The 18286-nt window shown below is 51.4% G+C and overlaps 1 protein-coding gene across 1 annotated transcript in view; it reads right to left on the bottom strand.

Annotated features, from left to right (window-relative positions):
- elovl2 (ELOVL fatty acid elongase 2) overlaps nt 1–12726 on the bottom strand; it is a 36976-nt gene extending 24250 nt beyond the window's left edge. Inside the window, exon 1 of the mRNA XM_055653377.1 lies at nt 12628–12726. Coding sequence (XP_055509352.1) covers nt 12628–12645 — 18 coding nt within the window. The 5' untranslated portion in view covers nt 12646–12726. The remainder of the gene's footprint in view (nt 1–12627) is intronic.
- Nucleotides 12727–18286: the final 5560 nt, after the last annotated feature.

Here is an 18286-nt window from a genome sequence, read left to right as displayed (position 1 = left end):
TGGTTATGATTTTGTACACCTCTATAAGATTATCCCTCATTCTCCTGCGCTCCAAGGAATAGAGACCCAGCCTGCTCAACGTCTCCCTGTAGCTCAGGCCCTCGAGTTCTGGCACCATCCTCGTAAATCATCTCTGCGCCCTTTCCAACTTGACAACATCTTTCTTATAACATGGCGCCCAGAACTGAACACAATACTTTAGGTTAGTTTTTTTGGTTTTGTTTAGAGTGCGGAAAAGTCCAAGCCAACCATCAAGCACCAGTAGACTAGCTCTATCCCACATTCAAGTGGCAACTTACAGAATCGACCTGCAAACACACGCGTCTTTGGGATGTGGGAGGAAACTGGAGCACCCAGTCACAGGGAGAACGTGCAAACTCCGTACAGGCAGCACCCGTCGTCAGGATGGTACCTGCGCTGTAAGGCAGCAACTCTACCGCTGCGCCAGCGGGCCGCCCTAAGAGGCCAGTACTCTAAATGTGGCCTCACCAGCATCTTATAGAACTGTAGCGTGACATTTATGGGAAGTCTAACATGGGCAGGACCCACACAGTGAATGGTCGGCCTCTGGGAAGTGTTGTAGAGCAGAGGGATCTAGGAGTACAGGTGCACGGTTCCTTGAAGGTCGAGTCGCAGGTAGATAAGGTGGTCAAAAAGGCTTTTGGCACTTTGGAACATTCATCAGAGTATTGAGTATAGAAGTTGGGAGGCCATGCTGCAGTTATATAAGACGTTGGTGAGACTGCATTTAGAATATTGTGTTCAGTTCTGGGCACCATGTTACAAGAAAGTTGTCGTGAAACTGGAAAGGATACAGAGGATGTTGCCAGGACCTGAGCTATAAGGAAAGGTTAAGCACGCTAGCTCTATTCCTTGGAGCGCAGGAGGATGAGGGGTGATCTTATGGAGGTGTACAAAATCATGAGAGGAACAGATCGGGTAGATGCACAGAGTCTCTTGCCCAGAGTAGGGCAATCGAGGACCAGAGGACATGGGTTCAAGGTGGAGGGGAAAAGATTTAATAGGAATCTGAGGGGTGACTTTTTCACACAAAGGGTGGTGGGTGTATGGAACGAGCTGCCGGAGGAGGTAGTTGAGGCTGGGACTATCCCAAAGTTTAAGGAACACTTGGATAGGACAGGTTTGGAGGGATATGGACCAAACGCATGCAGGTGGGACTAGTGTAACCGGAACATTGTTGGCCGGTGTGGGCATGTTGGGCTGAAGGGCCTGTTTCCACACTGTATCACTCCATGACTCCGTGACGTTCCAACCTCTCTACTCAAGACCTGGACAGATTCACGATCCTATCGATGCTCTGCAGAAGGAGAAAGAATTCTAAAGGACATACGAGCAAGGTGGATGATGTCACGTTATAGGTTAGATGATCTCATCTGTACAAACCCAGTGTGTATAGATGACCGACCGGCTGTTATCATATCACGAGATATGTTTTATTTATCAGGCTTAGGAGGAAATTGCTGCCACATGATACAGCATCTATTAACCTGTTTGCTCTTCATCAACATCAGCTTCAAACCCTCTCACCCTGGCCAAAAACTCTTTGAACTCTGGAAGGTGACTCCGGACTGTCAAAGCTGCCACAGCCAGACATAAAAACAGCTTTTTTCCACGAGTAGTAGCTCTAATCAATAGCCAAAAATCTGCAGCCTCCTTTTGCTCTGGTATTTTACATGTTTAATCAATAATGTTTTATTATTAATGTTTAATGTTTTATGAGTCATTCCTAACTGTCACTGTATGTCATGTTGTCACTTGCGGGCGGAGCACCAAGGCAAATTCCTTGTATGTGAATACTTGGCCAATAAACTTATTCATTCATTCAATAACCTCGGTCCTCTAAAGCCAACGGGATCTCATAAGGTCATAAGTGAAAAGGAGCAGAATTCGGCCATTCGGCCCATCAAGTCTACTCCGCCATTCGATCACGGCTGATCTATCTCTCCCTCCTAACACCATTCTCCATAACCCCTGACACCAATCAAGAATCAGTCAATCTCCACCTTTGAAATATCCACTGACTTGGCCTCCACAGCCGTCTGTGGCAATGAATTCCACAGATTCACTAACCATCCTCTGACTGAATAAATTCCTCCTCATCTCCTTTCTAAAGGAACATCCTTTAATTCTGAGGCTGTGGCCTCTGGTCCTAGACTCTCCCACTAGTGGAAACATCCTCTCCACATCCATTCAATCCAGGCCTTTCACTATTTGGTAAGCCTCAATTAAACTTCCATCTAAACTCCAGCGAGTACAGGCCCAGTGCCATCAGGCGCTCATCTTACGTTATAGTAAATAGTCCAATAGTGAAGTCATTGTTTTCCCCTGTGAAATAAAATGATCATCAATTATGTATTTTTTTATAGGCCACAAGTTATCGAGTTTCCCGCTCCCGTTTCTGCGCCCCACCCCCATCACTAGAGTGCACACACACACACACCTTCCTCTCACTTTACGATAGACTTTAGTGATACAGCGCGGAAACAGGCCCTTCGGCCCACCGAGTCCACGCCGACCAGCGATCACCCCGCACACTAATACTATCCTACACACACACACACACACACACACACTAGGGACAGTTTTTTCATTTTTCCCAAGCCAATTAACCTACAATCCTGCACGGAGTGTGGGAGGAAACCGGAGCACCCGGAGAAAACCCACGCAGGTCACGGGGAGAACGTACAAATTCAGTACAGACGGGGCCGGTATTCAGGATCGAACCTGGGTCTCTGGCGCTGTGAGGCAGCAACTCTACCGCTGATATGGAAAAAGATTTCCAAATCCTATATTATTTTGCTTTAGTTTTAAATTTGCTTATAGGCGGCACAATGGCGCAGCAGTAGAGTCTATGCCTTACAGCACCAGAGACTCGACTTCAATCCTGACTACAGGTGCTGTCTGTACGGAGTTTGTACTCCACCAGTCAATCATGGCTAATCTATCTTTTGCTCTCAACCCCATTCTCCTGTCTTCTCCCTGTAACCCCTGATACCCTCTGGTCCTAGACACCCCCATTAGTGGAAACATCCTTTCCACATCCACCACCTCCAGGCCTTTCACTGTTCGGTAAGTTTCAATGAAGTTCCTCCTTCCCAGCCTTCAACATGGGCCCCATATCTGAGGAAGGATGTGCCGGCTCTGGAGAGGGTCCAGAGGAGGTTTACGAGAATGATCCCAGGAATGAGTGGTTAACGTATGATGAGAATTTGACGGCACTGGGCCTGTACTCGCTGGAGTTTAGAAGGATGAGGGGGTAACTCATTGAAACTTACCGAATAGTAAAAGGCCTGGATAGAGTGGATGCAGAGAGGGTGTTTCCACTGGTGGGAGAGTCTAGGACCAGAGGGCACAGCCTCAGATTAAAAGGACGTATCTATACAAAGGAGATGAGGAGGAATTTATTTAATCAGGGGGTGGTGAATCTGTGGAATTCTTAGCCACAGCTGACTCGGTCGTGGAGGCCAAATCGGTGGATATTTTTAAGTCAGAGGTAGATAGATTCTTGATTAGTACGGGTGTCGGGGGTTATGGGGAGAAGGCAGGAGAATGGGGTTGAGAGGGAGAGATAGATCAGCCATGATTGAATGGCGGAGTAGACTCGATGTTCCGAATGGCCTCATTCTGCTCCTTTATCTTATGCACTTCTGACAGAACATTTTGTTTCGCTCAACAGCATTTACCATAACAACATTCAAAAGACACTTGGACAGGTACATCGACAGGTATACATGGACAGGAAATGTTTAGATGTAAGATAGACACAAAGTGCTGGAGTAACTCAGCGGGTGAGGCAGCATCGCTGGAGAGAAGGAATAGGTGACGTTTCGGGTCGAGACCCTTCTTCAGACTGTCAGGGGAGGGGGCGGGACAAAGAAAGAAAGTGAGCGGAGACAGTGGGACTAGTGGGAGAACTGGGAAGGGGGAGGGGATGGAGAGATAGCCAAGGCTATCTGAAGTTAGAGAAGTCAATGTTCATACCGCTGGGGTGTAAACTACGCAAACAAAATATGAGGTGCTGCTCCTCCAATTTGCGCTGGGTCTCACTGTGGCCATAGAGGAGGCCCAGGACAGAAAGGTCAGATTGGGAATTGGGGGGGGAGTTGAAGTGCTGAGCCACTGGGAGATCAGGTTGGTTACGGCGGACTGAGCGGAGGCGTTCAGCGAAACGATCGCCGAGCCTGCACTTGGTCTCGCCGACGTAGGGAAATGCTTCGATGGATATGGTTCAAATGCAGGCAGATGGGACCAGCTTAGATGGGGCTCTTTGGCCAGCATGGGCAAGATGGGCTGAAGGACCTGTTTCCATGCTCGATGACGTGTTGCCAGAGGGACTCTCAGCAATAAATACCGCATGGTTCGTTGGGTTATTCTGGAAGTGGCGGTGCTGGTGAACGGCTGCGGCTCGTCTGTAGTCCGTTTGTTTTTACATTTTTGTGTTGTTTTTTTCAGTTTGTCTAGTTAAGTTTTTGGTTTTTAGGTTGGTTTTATTTGGGGGGGGGGTTGAAACGGGGCTTGCTGTCTCTCCCTTCGGGGGAATGCGACTTTTTTGTCGTATCCCCCTTCTCTGCCTCCGTCTGCGCTGAGGCCTAATGGCGGAGCTGGCGACCTCGAGACTCCAGAGGCAGAGCCAGTCAGAACTTGCCCTGGGCTCGCTCCCGTGAGGGCGGCCCAGCTCGGGGCTGGAACGGCGCTCCCGTGGGGGGCTGTGACGCTCCTGTGAGGGCGGCCTGGCGCGGGGCTGAGACTCTCCCGTGAGGGGCTGTGGCGCTCCCGTCGGAGCGGCCCACCTTGAGGGAGGAACAGCACTCACGTGAGGGCGATCCGGCTCGGGGCTGGAACGGTGCTCCGGTGGCTGGGACGGCGTTCTGGCGGCGGTGACCTGAGTCCGGGGTTCAGCCGCGGGCCAGCGGCTGCGTCCGCCCCGGGCCGCGGTGTTTGAGCAGGCCCGTTTGCGGGGTTCGGTGAGTTGCAGGATCGCCCGGTGGGGTGTCGCCTCAGCGCAGAGGGAGAAGAGGAGGGAAGAGACTGCAGCCCTAAGATTTTTGCCTCCACCACAGTGAGGAGGTGCTTGGAGGACTCACTGTGGTGGATGTTAATTTGTGTTTATTATTGTATTATTGTATGTATGACTGCTGGCACAAAGTTTCGTTCAGGCCGTAGGGTCTGAATGACAATAAAGGTAATTCTAATTCTAATTCTAATTCTAATTCTAATTCTAGACTCATGAGACAGAGGCAGGTGAGGTGAGATCTTGAAAAGGTACACTGGTGGGATTAGACAATGGGGTATTGAATGGTGCCATGAGTGAGGGGGACAGAGTGTTCAAGAGGGTTTTAAGGACCAGTCTCACCCTGCCCCCCCCCCCCCCCCCCCCCCCCACTCCCACCCCTCCCCTCTCCCATCGGGCAAGAGGTACTGAAGTGTGAAAACACACACCTCCAGATTCAGGTAGACAAAAATGCTGGAGAAACTCAGCGGGTGAGGCAGCATCTACGGAGCGAAGGAAAACATTTCCTTCGGGTCATAGATGCTGCCTCACCCGCTGAGTTTCTCCAGCATTTTTTGTCTACCTTCGATTTTCCAGCATCTGCAGTTCCTCCTTAAACTACAAAAACTCCAGATTCAGGCACAGTTTCTTCCCGGCTGTTATCAGGCAACCGAACAGTCAACAAGTGAGTGATCCTGATCTCCCATCTACCCTCCCATTCCCACACTGACCTTTCTGTCCTGGGCCTCCTCCACTATCAGAGTGAGGCCCACCGCAAATTGGAGGAACAGCACCTCATATTTCGCTTGAGCAGCTTACAACCCAGCGGTATAACTTTTGATTTCTCTCACTTCAAGTAACCCTTGTTTTCCCTCTCGCTACATCCCTCTCCCACCCTAGTTCTCCGACTACTGATTGTATGCCTCATTGTCACCTTCCCCTCAGCGAACAATGAACCGTTCTACATTTACTTACCCTCCTCTGCTTTGATCTGTCCTTTTCACACCCTACCCTTCCATATCTCCAGTCTCCCTCTGCTCGGACTTTCAGTGTAAAGAAGGGTCTCGACTAGGGGTTGCCAACTGTCCCGTATTAGCCGGAGTTTAAACTCTGGATGAGAGGGGGGATCTTATTGAAACGTATAAGATTATTAAAGGTTTGGACACGCAAGAGGCAGGAAACATGTTCCCGATGTTGGGGGAGTCCAGACCCAGGGGCCACAGTTTAAGAATAAGGGGTAAGTTTAAGAATAAGGGGTAAGCCATTTAGAACGGAGACGAGGAAACACTTTTTCACCCAGAGAGTTGTGAGTCTGTGGAATTCTTTGCCTCAGAGGGCGGTGGAGGCCGGTTCTCTGGATACTTTCAAGAGAGAGCTAGATAGAGCTCTTAAAATAGTGGAGTCAGGGGATATGGGGAGAAGGCAGGAACGGGGTACTGATTGGGGATGATCAGCCATGATCACATTGAATGGCGGTACTGGCTCGAAGGGCGGAATGGCCTACTCCTGCGCCTATTGCCGATTGTCTATTGGGACATCCCATATATTGGGCGAAATTGGTTTGTCCCGTACGGGACCGCCCTTGTCCCATATTTGACCGCTACTACTCGAGTCAAGGGAGCGCCACGTCCGGCCCCGCCTCACCTGTCCCAATGTAGTGCAGCCCATGGAGTGCAGCAGCAGCAGCAGCAGCTCCTCGCCCGTGGCCCCATCGGTCGGTCGGCAGCCCGGCCAGCTGTCCGACCTTCGGACCTTCGCTTACCGCCGACACCACCACCACCCCTCCTTCTCACGGCCGATCATCGCTTCGTGAGTTGGACGGGGCGATGGACTTTGTGTGAGCGACGTCGCGTGGCCACCGGGCCAAAACTCCTCAGCTGGCCCCGCCGGCTGGGCTTTGTGTACAGTCCAGCACCCGGGGCCAACTCATCATTCACCCAGTCACGGCCCAGTCGGTCAACGAATTGCCGTCGGGAATTTGTCCCGGATTTTGACCTCTTGTCCCTGATTTGAGAGTGAGAGAGTTGGCGACCCTAGTCTCGACCCGATAAATCACCCATTTTATCTCTCCAGGGATGCTGCCTCTCCCGCTGAGTTACTCCAGCGTTTTGTGTTTGTCTTTGGCTTGTAGCCAACATCTGCAGTTCCTTCCTACCCTCTACTTCAAACTATCACTAAACAAACTTTACTGGAGTTTATCTCGAGCAGTTGGAGTACCACGTCACCCCATCATATAAGATTGTTAAGGGCTTGGACGCTAGAGGCAGGAAACATGTTCCCGATGTTGGGGGAGTCCAGAACCAGGGGCCACAGTTGAAGAATAAGGAGTAAGCCATTTAGAACAGAGACGAAGAAACACTTTTTCACACAGAGAGCGGTGAGTTTGCGGAATTCTCTGCCTCAGAGGGCGGTGGAGGCAGGATCTGGATACTTTCAAGAGAGAGCTGGATAGGGCTCTTAAAAATAGCGGAGTCAGGGGATATGGGGAGAAGGCAGGAGCGGGGTACTAATTGGGGATGATCAGCCATGATCACATTGGATGGCGGTGCTGGCTCGAAGGGCTGAATGGCCTAATCCTGCACCTATTGTCTATTGTCTATGGACTTAGCAGAGGTCTCCATTATGTATCTCTCAACTAAACTAAACCCCAAGCCCTGTGTTAGGGAGATAGATGATGTGCAAGTCATTTCCGCAGTTATCAATCACATGAGCACGTACCATGTTACGCTATTTGCGACGCTAGACCGGTCTCATTGCTGTAACTGGAATCTCGATGAGGGACAGGATTACCAAAGTAAACAATGGTGGGGAGCAAGAAGTCATTCTGACGGATGATCAAATGTCCCCAGTCCTCTCTGTCTCTCTCTCTCTTTCTCTCTCTCACAAAACTGGGTTACTCACTCCATTTGTTTATCCTGAAAGACTTCATAGATCCACTTCTCTTCTTTCGGACAAAGCACCAAATACTTGCCCGGTTGTGTGTTCTGAGTTTTCAATTAGCTTTTCCCATTCATTATATTCATTCCAGGACAACCACGAAACCCTTGTTCACTCAGGCCGGGTTCACTTTAGTTTATGGTCACGGAGGGTGGTGGGTGTATGGAATGAGCTGCCATAGGAGGTAGTCGAGGCTGGGACTATCCCAACGTTGAAGAAACAGTTAGACAGGTACATGGATAGGACAGGTTTGGAGGGATGTGGACCAAGATCAGGTAATATCAGGTAATAGGGGTAATATGAGGGGGTGGGCAAGTCTTTTCCACGCAGAGAGTGGGTGGCGGGGTGGAATGAGCTCCCAGTGGAAGTGGTGGAGGCAGGTTCATTGGTATCATTTAAAAATAAATTGGATAGGCATATGGATGAGAAGGGAATGGAGGGTTATGGTATGAGTGCAGGCAGTTGGGACTAAGGGGAAAAAAAAAATTTGTTCGGCATGGACATGTAGGGCCGAGATGGCCTGTTTCCGTGCTGTAATTGTTATATGGTTATTTGGTTATATAGGTAGGCAGGGTGGGACTCGTGTAGACGGGACATGTTGGCCGGTGTGGGCAAGTTGGGTCGAAGGGCCTGTTTCCACGCTGTATGACATGTACTGAGGTACAGTGCAAAGCAGGGGTCGGCAACCTACGGCCCCGGCGCCAAATGCGACACATAACCCTAAATCATCCGCCAAGCGCGGTCGAGCTCTGTCTGTACCGTATCGCGTTTGAGAAAGAACTGCAGATGCTGGAAAAATCGAAGGCAGACAAAAATGCCGGAGAAACTCAGCGGGTGGAGATACGCGAGGGTTGCACGAGGCTGCCTCACCCGCTGAGTTTCTCCAGCATTTTTGTCCACCTACTGTGAACACGTGATGATGCCTGCCATCCGATCAGCCGTGATTGAATGGCGGAGTAGGCTCGATGGGCCGAATGGCCTAATTCTGTAACTAGAAATTATCAACTTATGAACTGAATTTTCACAGGTTTTAGGGGGGAAAAGAATTAATAGGAATCTGAGGGGTAACTTTTTCACACAAAGGGTGGTGGGTGTATGGAACGAGCTGCCGGAAGATGTAGTTAAGGCAGGAACTATCACAACCTTTAAGAATTATTATTGCATCATTATATACCTATACTATTAATACTAATTCAATCGAAGAACTGCTGATACTGGTTTATACACAAAAGGACATAAAGTGCTGGAGTAACTCAGCGGGTCAGGCAGCATCTCTGGAGAACATGGATAGGTGACGTTTCACAGAGTGCTGGAGTAACTCAGCGGGTCAGGCAGCATATCTGGAGAACATGGATGGGTGACGTTTCACAGAGTGCTGGAGTAACTCAGTGGGTCAGGCAGCGTCTGTGGAGAATATGTATAGGTGACATTTTACATTGGACTTTACTGGACTATCTGCACTAAACGTTATTCCCTTTATCCTGTATCTGTACACTGTGGATGGCTCGAATGTAATCATGTATTGTCTTTCCACTGACTGGATAACACGCAATAAAAAGCTTTTCACTGTACCTCGGTACACGTGACAATAATAAATGAATATGATCCTTCTTCAGACCCTTTAATCTTTATCCCTTAGGTGACGTTTCAGGTCGAGACCCTTCTCCAGATTTTATTTATATTTATTTATTAGTTTAGTTTAGGGATACAGTGCGGAAACAGGCCCTTCGGCCCATCACGTCCCTGCACATTAACACTATCCTACACACACTAGGGAACAATTCACAACTTTACTGAAGCCAATTAACCCACAAACCTGCACGTCTTTGGGGTGTGGGAGGAAACTGGAGAAAACCCACGCGGTCACGGGGAGAACGCACAGACAAGCACCCGTAGTCAGGATCGAACTGGGGTCTCTGGAGCTGCAAAGCAGCAACTCTACCACTGGCACCATCGAGCCGCCATTAATATCACTATCATGTAATAATATATGATTATTATAAATTACAACATTGCTAAAACAGTCCGCAATCAGCAATTGCTCCCTGTAATTGAGGAAAGATTGTATAGGAGGAAAGATTTGAAAGACTAGGCTTGTATTCACTGGAATTTAGAAGGATGAGAGGATATCTTATAGAAACGTAAAAAATTATAAAAGGACTGGACAAGCTAGATGCAGGTAAAATGTTCCCAATGTTGGGGGAGTCCAGAACCAGGGGCCTCAGTCTAAGGATAAAGGGGAGGTCATTTAAAAACTTTTTCATCTAGAGTTGTGAATTTGTGGAATTCTCTGCCACAGAAAGCAGTGGAGGCCGATTCACTGGATGTATCTAAGAGAGAGTTAGATAGAGCTCTAGGGGCTAGTGGAATCAGTGGGTATGGGGAGAAGGCAGGCATGGGTTATTAATTGTGGATGATCAGCTATGATCGTGTTGAATAACGGTGCTGGCTCAAAGGGCCGAATGGCCTCCTCCTGCACCTATTGTCTATTGTCTACAGTCAACCATCATATCTTATAATGCAGCTCCTTAAATTTTCTAAGCCAACTCATTTCATGCTACCATTAGTTTAGTTTAGTTGAGAGATATAACGCAAAAACAGGCCCTTCGGCCCACCGAGTCCGTGCCGGCCAGCGATCCCCGCACATTAACACTATCGCCCAGGGGCCGCGGAACGTTTTTGAAAGTAGGGGGGCTGACCGATCACTGATCATCGGCCTCGGGGGTACCCGGGGAGGGAGTGGAGCGACCGAGGTGGGTGTGGGGGAGGGTGGCACAAGAAGTATTTGTTGTTGTTGATCGACCTCCAATAACTGGGGGATAACTGTGAATGGGCCACCACCCCAACTCATAAAGTGGGGGGAATATATCCCCCATCCCCACCTCACCCCCCCCTCTCTCTCTCTCTCTCTCTTCCCTCCCCTTCCCCCCCTCCCTTCTGCTGGGTGGCTAATCACAGCACTTCGTTCAACTACCCTCTGTGGCAGAGAGTTCCAGAGATTCACCACTCTCTGTGTGAAAAAAGTTCTTCTCATCTCGGTTTTAAAGGATTTCCCCCTTATCCTTAAGGGGTCACAGCTTAAGGATAAGGGGGAAATCCTTTAAAACCGAGATGAGAAAAACTTTTTTCACACAGAGAGTGGTGAATCTCTGGAACTCGCTGCCACAGAGGGTAGTTGAGGCCAGTTCATTGGCTATATTTAAGAGGGAGTTAGATGTGGCCCTTGTGGCCAAGGGGATCAGGGGGTATGGAGAGAAGGCAGGTACGGGATACTGAGTTGGATGATCAGCCATGATCATATTAAATGGCGGTGCAGGCTCGAAGGGCCGAATGGCCTACTCCTGCCCCTAATTTCTATGTTTCTATGTTTCTATGTTCACTGCCCCATATCTCGACTGTGAACCGCGCTGTGATTGCCCTTTGAGCGGAGGGAGGGAGGGTTTAGGGGAGAGGGCAGTCGGTTTCTGCCACGGTTTGCCGCGCTCACTGTGCGCTTGTTCTGAGATTCTGGATGTCGGAGGTCCTCAGAAGAAAGGAAAAATACGCCTGCGGGCCGGATAATTTCGGGTTGTGAAGCATGTCTCGCCAAAAAAGAGCCCTCTCCCAGCCCCCCCAGTTCCGCGGCCCATATATAATCCTACACACACCAGGGATCATTTTACATTTACAACAAGCCAATTATACAACAGACATCAATTGGAGTGGGGGGGGTGGGGGAAAACTGGAGCACCCGGAGAAAACCCACGCAGGTCACGGGGAGACAACGTACAAACTCCGTACAGACAGCACCCGTAGTCAGGATCGAACCCGGGTCTCTGGTGGTGTGAGGCAGCGACTCTACCCGCTGCACCACCGTGCCGCCCCTGTTTATTAGTTCATCGACCCATCTACCAAGGTACAGTGAAAAGCTTTTGTTGTGTGCTAACCAGTCAGCGGAAGGACAATACATGATTACAATCGAGCCATCCGCAGTGTACAGATACATGATAGGGGAATAACGTTTAGTGCAAGGTAAATCTTTTTTATCTTTTCGAGTAAAATCCATGCACTTTCAATCTTTTTTTGAACCATATGCAGACGGAGGGGATTAGTTTGACTTGGCCTCGTGTACAGCACGGACATTGTGGGCCGAAGGGCCTGTTTTTTTCCCCCCTGTGCTTATACTAGTTCTATGTAAACACCAACCTACCGACTGCCCGTCAGCCAATGTTACATAAGGATTGTTAAAGCGCTCGGAGAAAAATACCCAGGGGCTGGCTGGCTGTGTGTTAAGCCTCTTTGCCGTGGTATCAAGTGCTTTTGTGCTATTCAACCCCAGCTCCAGTTTCCTCTCTGTACAACAAAGACAGGCTGTACAAGCAAAGGCGGAGGAAAAATCACATCCTGAAAAAAATCCTGCATGATTTGACATGCTGGGGGTGGTGGGGGTGGAAAAAATATCCCTCCCCACCAAGTAAGAATATCCCTCCCCGCCAAGTAAGTGTGCAGAAATTGCATTAAACATGAAAAAAAATCATGTTTCAGTTGAACGATGCAATCGGTTCTGACTCTGGTGGTAAAGCTGATGATAAGACGGGAGATAGATAGATAGATAGATAGATAGCTAGATAGATAGATAGATAGATAGATAGATAGATAGATAGCTAGATAGATAGATAGAGAGATAGATGCACCCTTACCGGGATTTTGTGGATCATTGTCGCCTTTTCTTCCTTGAGGACTCCGGACAGCTCCCCTCCTTCCCTCCCTCCCTCCCCGTGTGTCTCTGTGTGTGTGTCTCTGCCAGCGAGATCCACACGCATTCTCTCTCAGCGCGGCTGGGCCAGCTTATTGGCTCTGTCTCTACATAGCAACCAGAGGCGTCTATGCTACACGACATTGCCACGACCCAGAGCTAGCTCGCACTAGCTCTAGCTCCCCTGTCTCTGCACCCCCCCTCTCCCCCCCGCACCCACCTTGCCCCAGATCGCAAGCAAGTAAGATGCACAAACAAACCCGCTTATTTTGAAGACAGACACAAAATGCTGCTGAAGGTGGGCAAAAGATTGCTGGAGAAACTCAGCGGTAGAGATGCTGCCTCACTTTGATTGTTAAGGATTGTTAAGGGCGTGGACACGCTAGAGGCAGGAAACATGTTCCCGATGTTGTGGGAGTCCAGAACCAGGGGCCACAGTTTAAGAATAAGGAGTAAGCCATTTAGAACGGAGGCGAGGAAACACTTTTTCTCACTGAGAGCAGTGAGTCTGGGGAATTCTCTGCCTCAGAGGGCGGTGGAGGCAGGTTCTCTGGATGTTTTCAAGAGAGAGCTGGATAGGGCTCTTAAAGATAGCAGAGTCAGGGGATATGGGGAGAAGGCAGGAACGGGGTACTGATTGGGGATGATCAGCCATGATAACATTGAATGGCGGTGCTGGCTCGAAGGGCCGGATGGCCTACTCCTGCACCTATTGTCTATATGTCTACCTTCGATTTTTTTCAGCATCTGCAGTTCTTTCACATACAAAACGCTGCTGGAGTCACTCAGTATGTTGCAAAACATACTTGGCAAAGTACTATTCTGATTCTGATTCTGATTCAGCAGCGTCTCTGGAGAGAAGGGATGGGCTGACGTTTCGGGTCGAGACCCTTCCGCAATCTTGTCAAGCTCAAAAGAGTCAAAAGAGTGTTTTATTTGTCATGTGTCCCACACAGAACGATGAAATGCCTTCTCTCCAGAGATGCTGCTTGTCCCGCCGCCGAGTTTTACTCCAGCTTTTTGCGTCTATCTTCGGTTTAAACCATCACCTGCAGCTCCTTCCTACACAATTGCATTCTTACTTGCAGCAGCACAACAGAATATGTCAACATAATACTCTGTAAACAATATAATAAGCGAGAACAAAAAGTTCAAAGTGTGTGTGTATATATATATATAATTACAAGTGTCATCTTGACCACTTCCTGTTTGCACTGTGCTTTGATTTTAGAAAAAAACGCTACCACATGTGGCTGCGATTTTTTGGCCATCTTACTCAGAGTCCTCCTCCAGGCCCCGAAGATTTTTCCCACCAATGAAAAATAAAAGACTATTTAGTGTTTAAAAAATCTTGAGATTCTCTCTCCTGTCAATCACCACCATGAAGGCCACGCCCCTTCTGGTGGGAGGGGGAGGGACTATAAATCCCGGAAATGTGGGCGTGGTTCAGTCTGTCTGCAAGATGGCGAGGGAGAGGTCACGACTCTCTGTCTGAGCTGGGAAACTACAGAACACTGTGAGTATGCAATGTACTTGAATAAATGATTTGTTAGCCCTTACTGAAAATTAAATTAGTTTTTTTGGCCTGCCCTGTGCTTGAAACTGCAATGGCAATGGAAATGAAGTGAAAATGCAATCAGCTGTTTAGCTTGAGCCTGCCCTGTGCTTGAAAGTGCAATGACAATGGAAATAAAGTGAAAATGCAATCAGCTGTTTGGCTTGAGCCTGCCCTGTGCTTGAAAGTGCAATGGCAGTGGAAGTGAAGTGAAAATGCAATGAGCTGTTTGGCTTGGCCTGCCCTGTGCTTAAAATTGCAATGGCAATGAAAGTGAAATGAAAATGCAATGAGCTATTCGGCCTGCCCTGTGCTTGAAACTGCAATGCAATTGGAAATGAAATGAAATGAGTTGTTTGGCCTGCCTGAATCGACTAATTTCGGCCTACAAGGCCCCTATTAGCCGAGATACCAGTCCCTTTTGCCCAAAATGCCCGTATTAGCCTGGAGGAGCATTTTGGCCCAAAAGTCCCGTGCCAGACAAGGAAAAGTCCAGAAAAAGTGCCTTTCTCTGAGATTTCACTCAGATGTTTTTTTTAAAGTCCCTTCGGCCCATCAAGCCTGTACTAGCCCAGGAGTCCCTTCGGCACTTCAGTAAGTATTCCCCCTGCGAGTGTTAAACCTCACTCCAGTATTTTTCTCCCTCCTATCATTTGCTCCCTGTGAGATCCAGGCCAGGATAGGCTTTCCTCCTTCATTGCTGTGATCTGCAGAAAAAGATGAAAAATGTCTAAAATTGATTCTCCACCCTCTCCCCCTTCTCTCTCACAGAGTCTCTCACCTGTTTTGGGCAGAATTTCTGGCAGTTTCTGAGCCACCAGCCTACCAGGCTTGAGTGATTTAAGAAGCAGTTAGACAGGTATATGGAGGATATCACGGGTTTGGAGGGATATGGACAAAATGCTGGCAGGTGAAGGGTCTCGGCCCGAAACGTCACCCAGTTCTTCTCTCCAGAGATGCTGCCTGACCCGCTGAGTTACTCCAGTTTTTTGTACCTATCTTAAGTTATAAGGGAGTGTAGGTAAAACAGACCATGCTGCTGTTCCCTGATGGTCGACATGGTGCAGGTTCAGGGCCAAGTTGCAGGTTCAGGGTTCAGGGTGCAGGTGCAGGTTCAGAGTGCAGGGTACAGGTTCAGGTTCAAAGTGCAGGGTTCAGGTTCAGGGTGCAGGTTCAGGGTGCAGGTTCAGGTTCAAGGTGCAGGGTTCAGGTTCAGGGTGCAGGTTCAGGGTTCAGGGTGCAGATTCAGGGTGCAGGTTCAGGGTTCAGGGTGCAGGTTCAGGGTGCAGGTTCAGGGTGCAGGTTCAGGGTGCAGGTTCAGGTTCAGAGTGCAGGGTTTCAGGTTCAGCAGTTCAGGTTCAGTGCAGGTTCAGTGTTCAGGTTCAGTGTGCAGGGTTCAGGTTCATGGTTCAGGTTCAGAGTGCAGGGTGCAGGTTCAGTGTTCAGGTTCAGGGTTCAGGTTCAAAGTGCAGGGTGCAGGTTCAGGGTGCAGGTTCAGAGTGCAGGTTCAGGGTGCAGGTTCAGGTGTTGCAGGTTCAGGGTGCAGGTTCAGGGTGCAGGTTCAGGGTGCAGGTTCAGGGTGCAGGTTCAGGGTGCAGGTTCAGGGTGCAGGTTCAGGGTGCAGGTTCAGAGTGCAGGTTCAGGGTGCAGGGTTCAGGGTGCAGGTGCAGGTTCAGGGTGCAGGTTCAGGGTGCAGGTTCAGGTGCAGGTTCAGGGTGCAGATTGCAGGTTCAGGGTGCAGGTTCAGAGTGCAGGTTCAGGGTGCAGGTTCAGGGTTCAGGTTCAGGGTGCAGAGTGCAGGTTCAGGGTGCAGGTTCAGAGTGCAGGTTCAGGGTGCAGGTTCAGGGTGCAGGGTTCAGGGTGCAGGGTTCAGGGTGCAGGTTCAGGGTGCAGGTTCAGAGTGCAGGTTCAGGGTCAGGGGTGCAGGTTCAGGGTGCAGGTTCAGGGTGCAGGTGTTCAGGTTTGCAGAGTGCAGGTGCAGGTTCAGGGTGCAGGTTCAGGGTGCAGGGTTCAGGGTTCAGGGTGCAGGTTCGGGGTGCAGGTTCAGGGTGCAGGGTTCAGGGTGCAGGTTCAGGGTGCAGGGTTCAGGTTCAGGTTCAGGGTTTCAGGGTTCAGGGTTCGGGGTGCAGGTTCAGGGTGCAGGTTCGGGGGGTTCAGGGTTCAGGTTCAGGGTGCAGGTTCAGGGTGCAGGTTCAGAGTGCAGGTGCAGGGTTCAGGGTGCAGGTTCAGGGTGCAGGGTTCAGGGTGCAGGTTCAGGGTGCAGGTTCAGAGTGCAGGGTTCAGGGTGCAGGTTGCAGGTTCGGGGTGCAGCAGGTTCAGGGTGCAGGTTCAGGGTGCAGGTTCAGGGTGCAGGGTTCAGGGTGCAGGTTCAGGGTGCAGGGTTCAGGTTCAGGGGTGCAGGGTTCGGGGTGCAGGTTTCAGGGTGCAGGTTCAGGGTGCAGGTTCGGGGTGCAGGGTTCGGGGTGCAGGTTCAGGGTGCAGGTTCAGGGTGCAGGTTCGGTTGCAGGGTTCGGGGTGCAGGGTTTCGGGGGTGCAGGGTGCAGGTTTCGGGGTGCAGGGTTCAGGTGCAGGGTTTGGGGTGCAGGGTTTGGGGTGCAGGGTGCAGGTTCGGGGTGCAGGTTCCGGGTGCAGGGTTTGCAGGGTCAGGTTCGGGGTGCAGGTTCCGGGTGCAGGGGTCGGGGTGCAGGTTCAAGGTTCGGGGTGCAGGGTGCAGGGTGCAGGGTGTGCAGGGTGCAGGGTTCAGGGTTCGGGGGTGCAGGGTGCAGGGTTCAGGGTGCAGGGTTCGGGGTGCAGGGTGCAGGGTTCGGGGTGCAGGTTTCGGGGTGCAGGGTGCAGGGTTCGGGGTGCAGGGTTCGGGGTGCAGGGTGCAGGGTTCGGGGTGCAGGGTTCGGGGTGCAGGGTGCAGGGTTCGGGGTGCAGGGTTCGGGGTGCAGGGTGCAGGGTGCGGGGTGCAGGGTTCGGGGTGCAGGGTGCAGGGTTCAGGGTGCAGGGTTTGGGTGCAGGGTGCAGGGTTCGGGGTGCAGGGTTCAGGGTGCAGGGTGCAGGGTTCGGGGTGCAGGGTTCGGGGTGCAGGGTGCAGGGTTCAGGGTGCAGGGTGCAGGGTGCAGGGTTCAGGGTGCAGGGTTCGGGGTGCAGGTTCAGGGTGCAGGGTTCGGGGTGCAGGGTGGGTGCGGGTTTCGGGTGCAGGGTTCGGGGTGCAGGGTGCAGGGTTCGGGGGGTGCAGAGTTCGGGGTGCAGGTTCAGGGTGCAGGGTTCGGGGTGCAGGGTTCGGGGTGCAGGGTGCAGGGTTCGGGGTGCAGGGTGCAGGGTTCGGGTGTGCAGGGTGCAGGTTCAGGGTGCAGGTTCGGGGTGCGGGGTGCAGGTTCAGGGTTCAGGGTGCAGGTTCAGGGTGCAGATTCAGGATGCAGGTGCAGGTTCAGGGTGCAGGGTTCAGGGTGCATGTTCAGGGTGCAGGGTGCATGTTCAGGGTGCAGGTTCAGGTTTCAGGGTGCAGGTTCAGGGTGCAGGTTCGGGGTGCAGCGTTCGGGGTGCAGGTTCAGGGGGTGCAGGTTCAGTTCAGGGTGCAGATTCAGGATGCAGGGTGCAGGTTCAGGGTTCAGGGTGCAGGGTTTAGGATGCAGGGTGCAGGTTCAGGGTTCAGGGTGCAGGGTTCAGGATGCAGGGTGCAGGGTTCAGGGTGCAGATTCAGGATGCAGGGTGCAGGTTCAGGGTTCAGGGTTCAGGGTGCAGGTTCAGGGTGCAGCCCCCCCCCCCCCCCCCCCCCCCCACTTCCCCGGGCGCGCCCCCGTGCATGTGCGCGCGCCCCAGACACCCACCGCCCTCCCTGCCGAACGTGCACGCGCTCTCCCCTTCCCTCTGGGACCAGGCTGCGCGCTCCCGCGTCCTCGCTCACGCGCTGAGCAGGGAGCGGGAGCGCGCATCTTCCCTGTATGTCCCCGGGAGCGCGCAGCTTCCATCACCCGGTCGCGCGCCCCCTCTGCGTGTGTGTCCGTGTGCGCGCTCCCGCTGCCGTCCGCGGGGCCGCGGAGGAGGAGGTGGTGGAGGTGGA

Source organism: Leucoraja erinacea, chromosome 2, assembly GCF_028641065.1.
Source record: "Leucoraja erinacea ecotype New England chromosome 2, Leri_hhj_1, whole genome shotgun sequence".
Classification (NCBI taxonomy): Eukaryota; Metazoa; Chordata; class Chondrichthyes; order Rajiformes; family Rajidae; genus Leucoraja; species Leucoraja erinaceus.
Note: the sequence above shows the minus strand (reverse complement) of the source record. Positions and strands in the feature narration are given on the sequence as shown.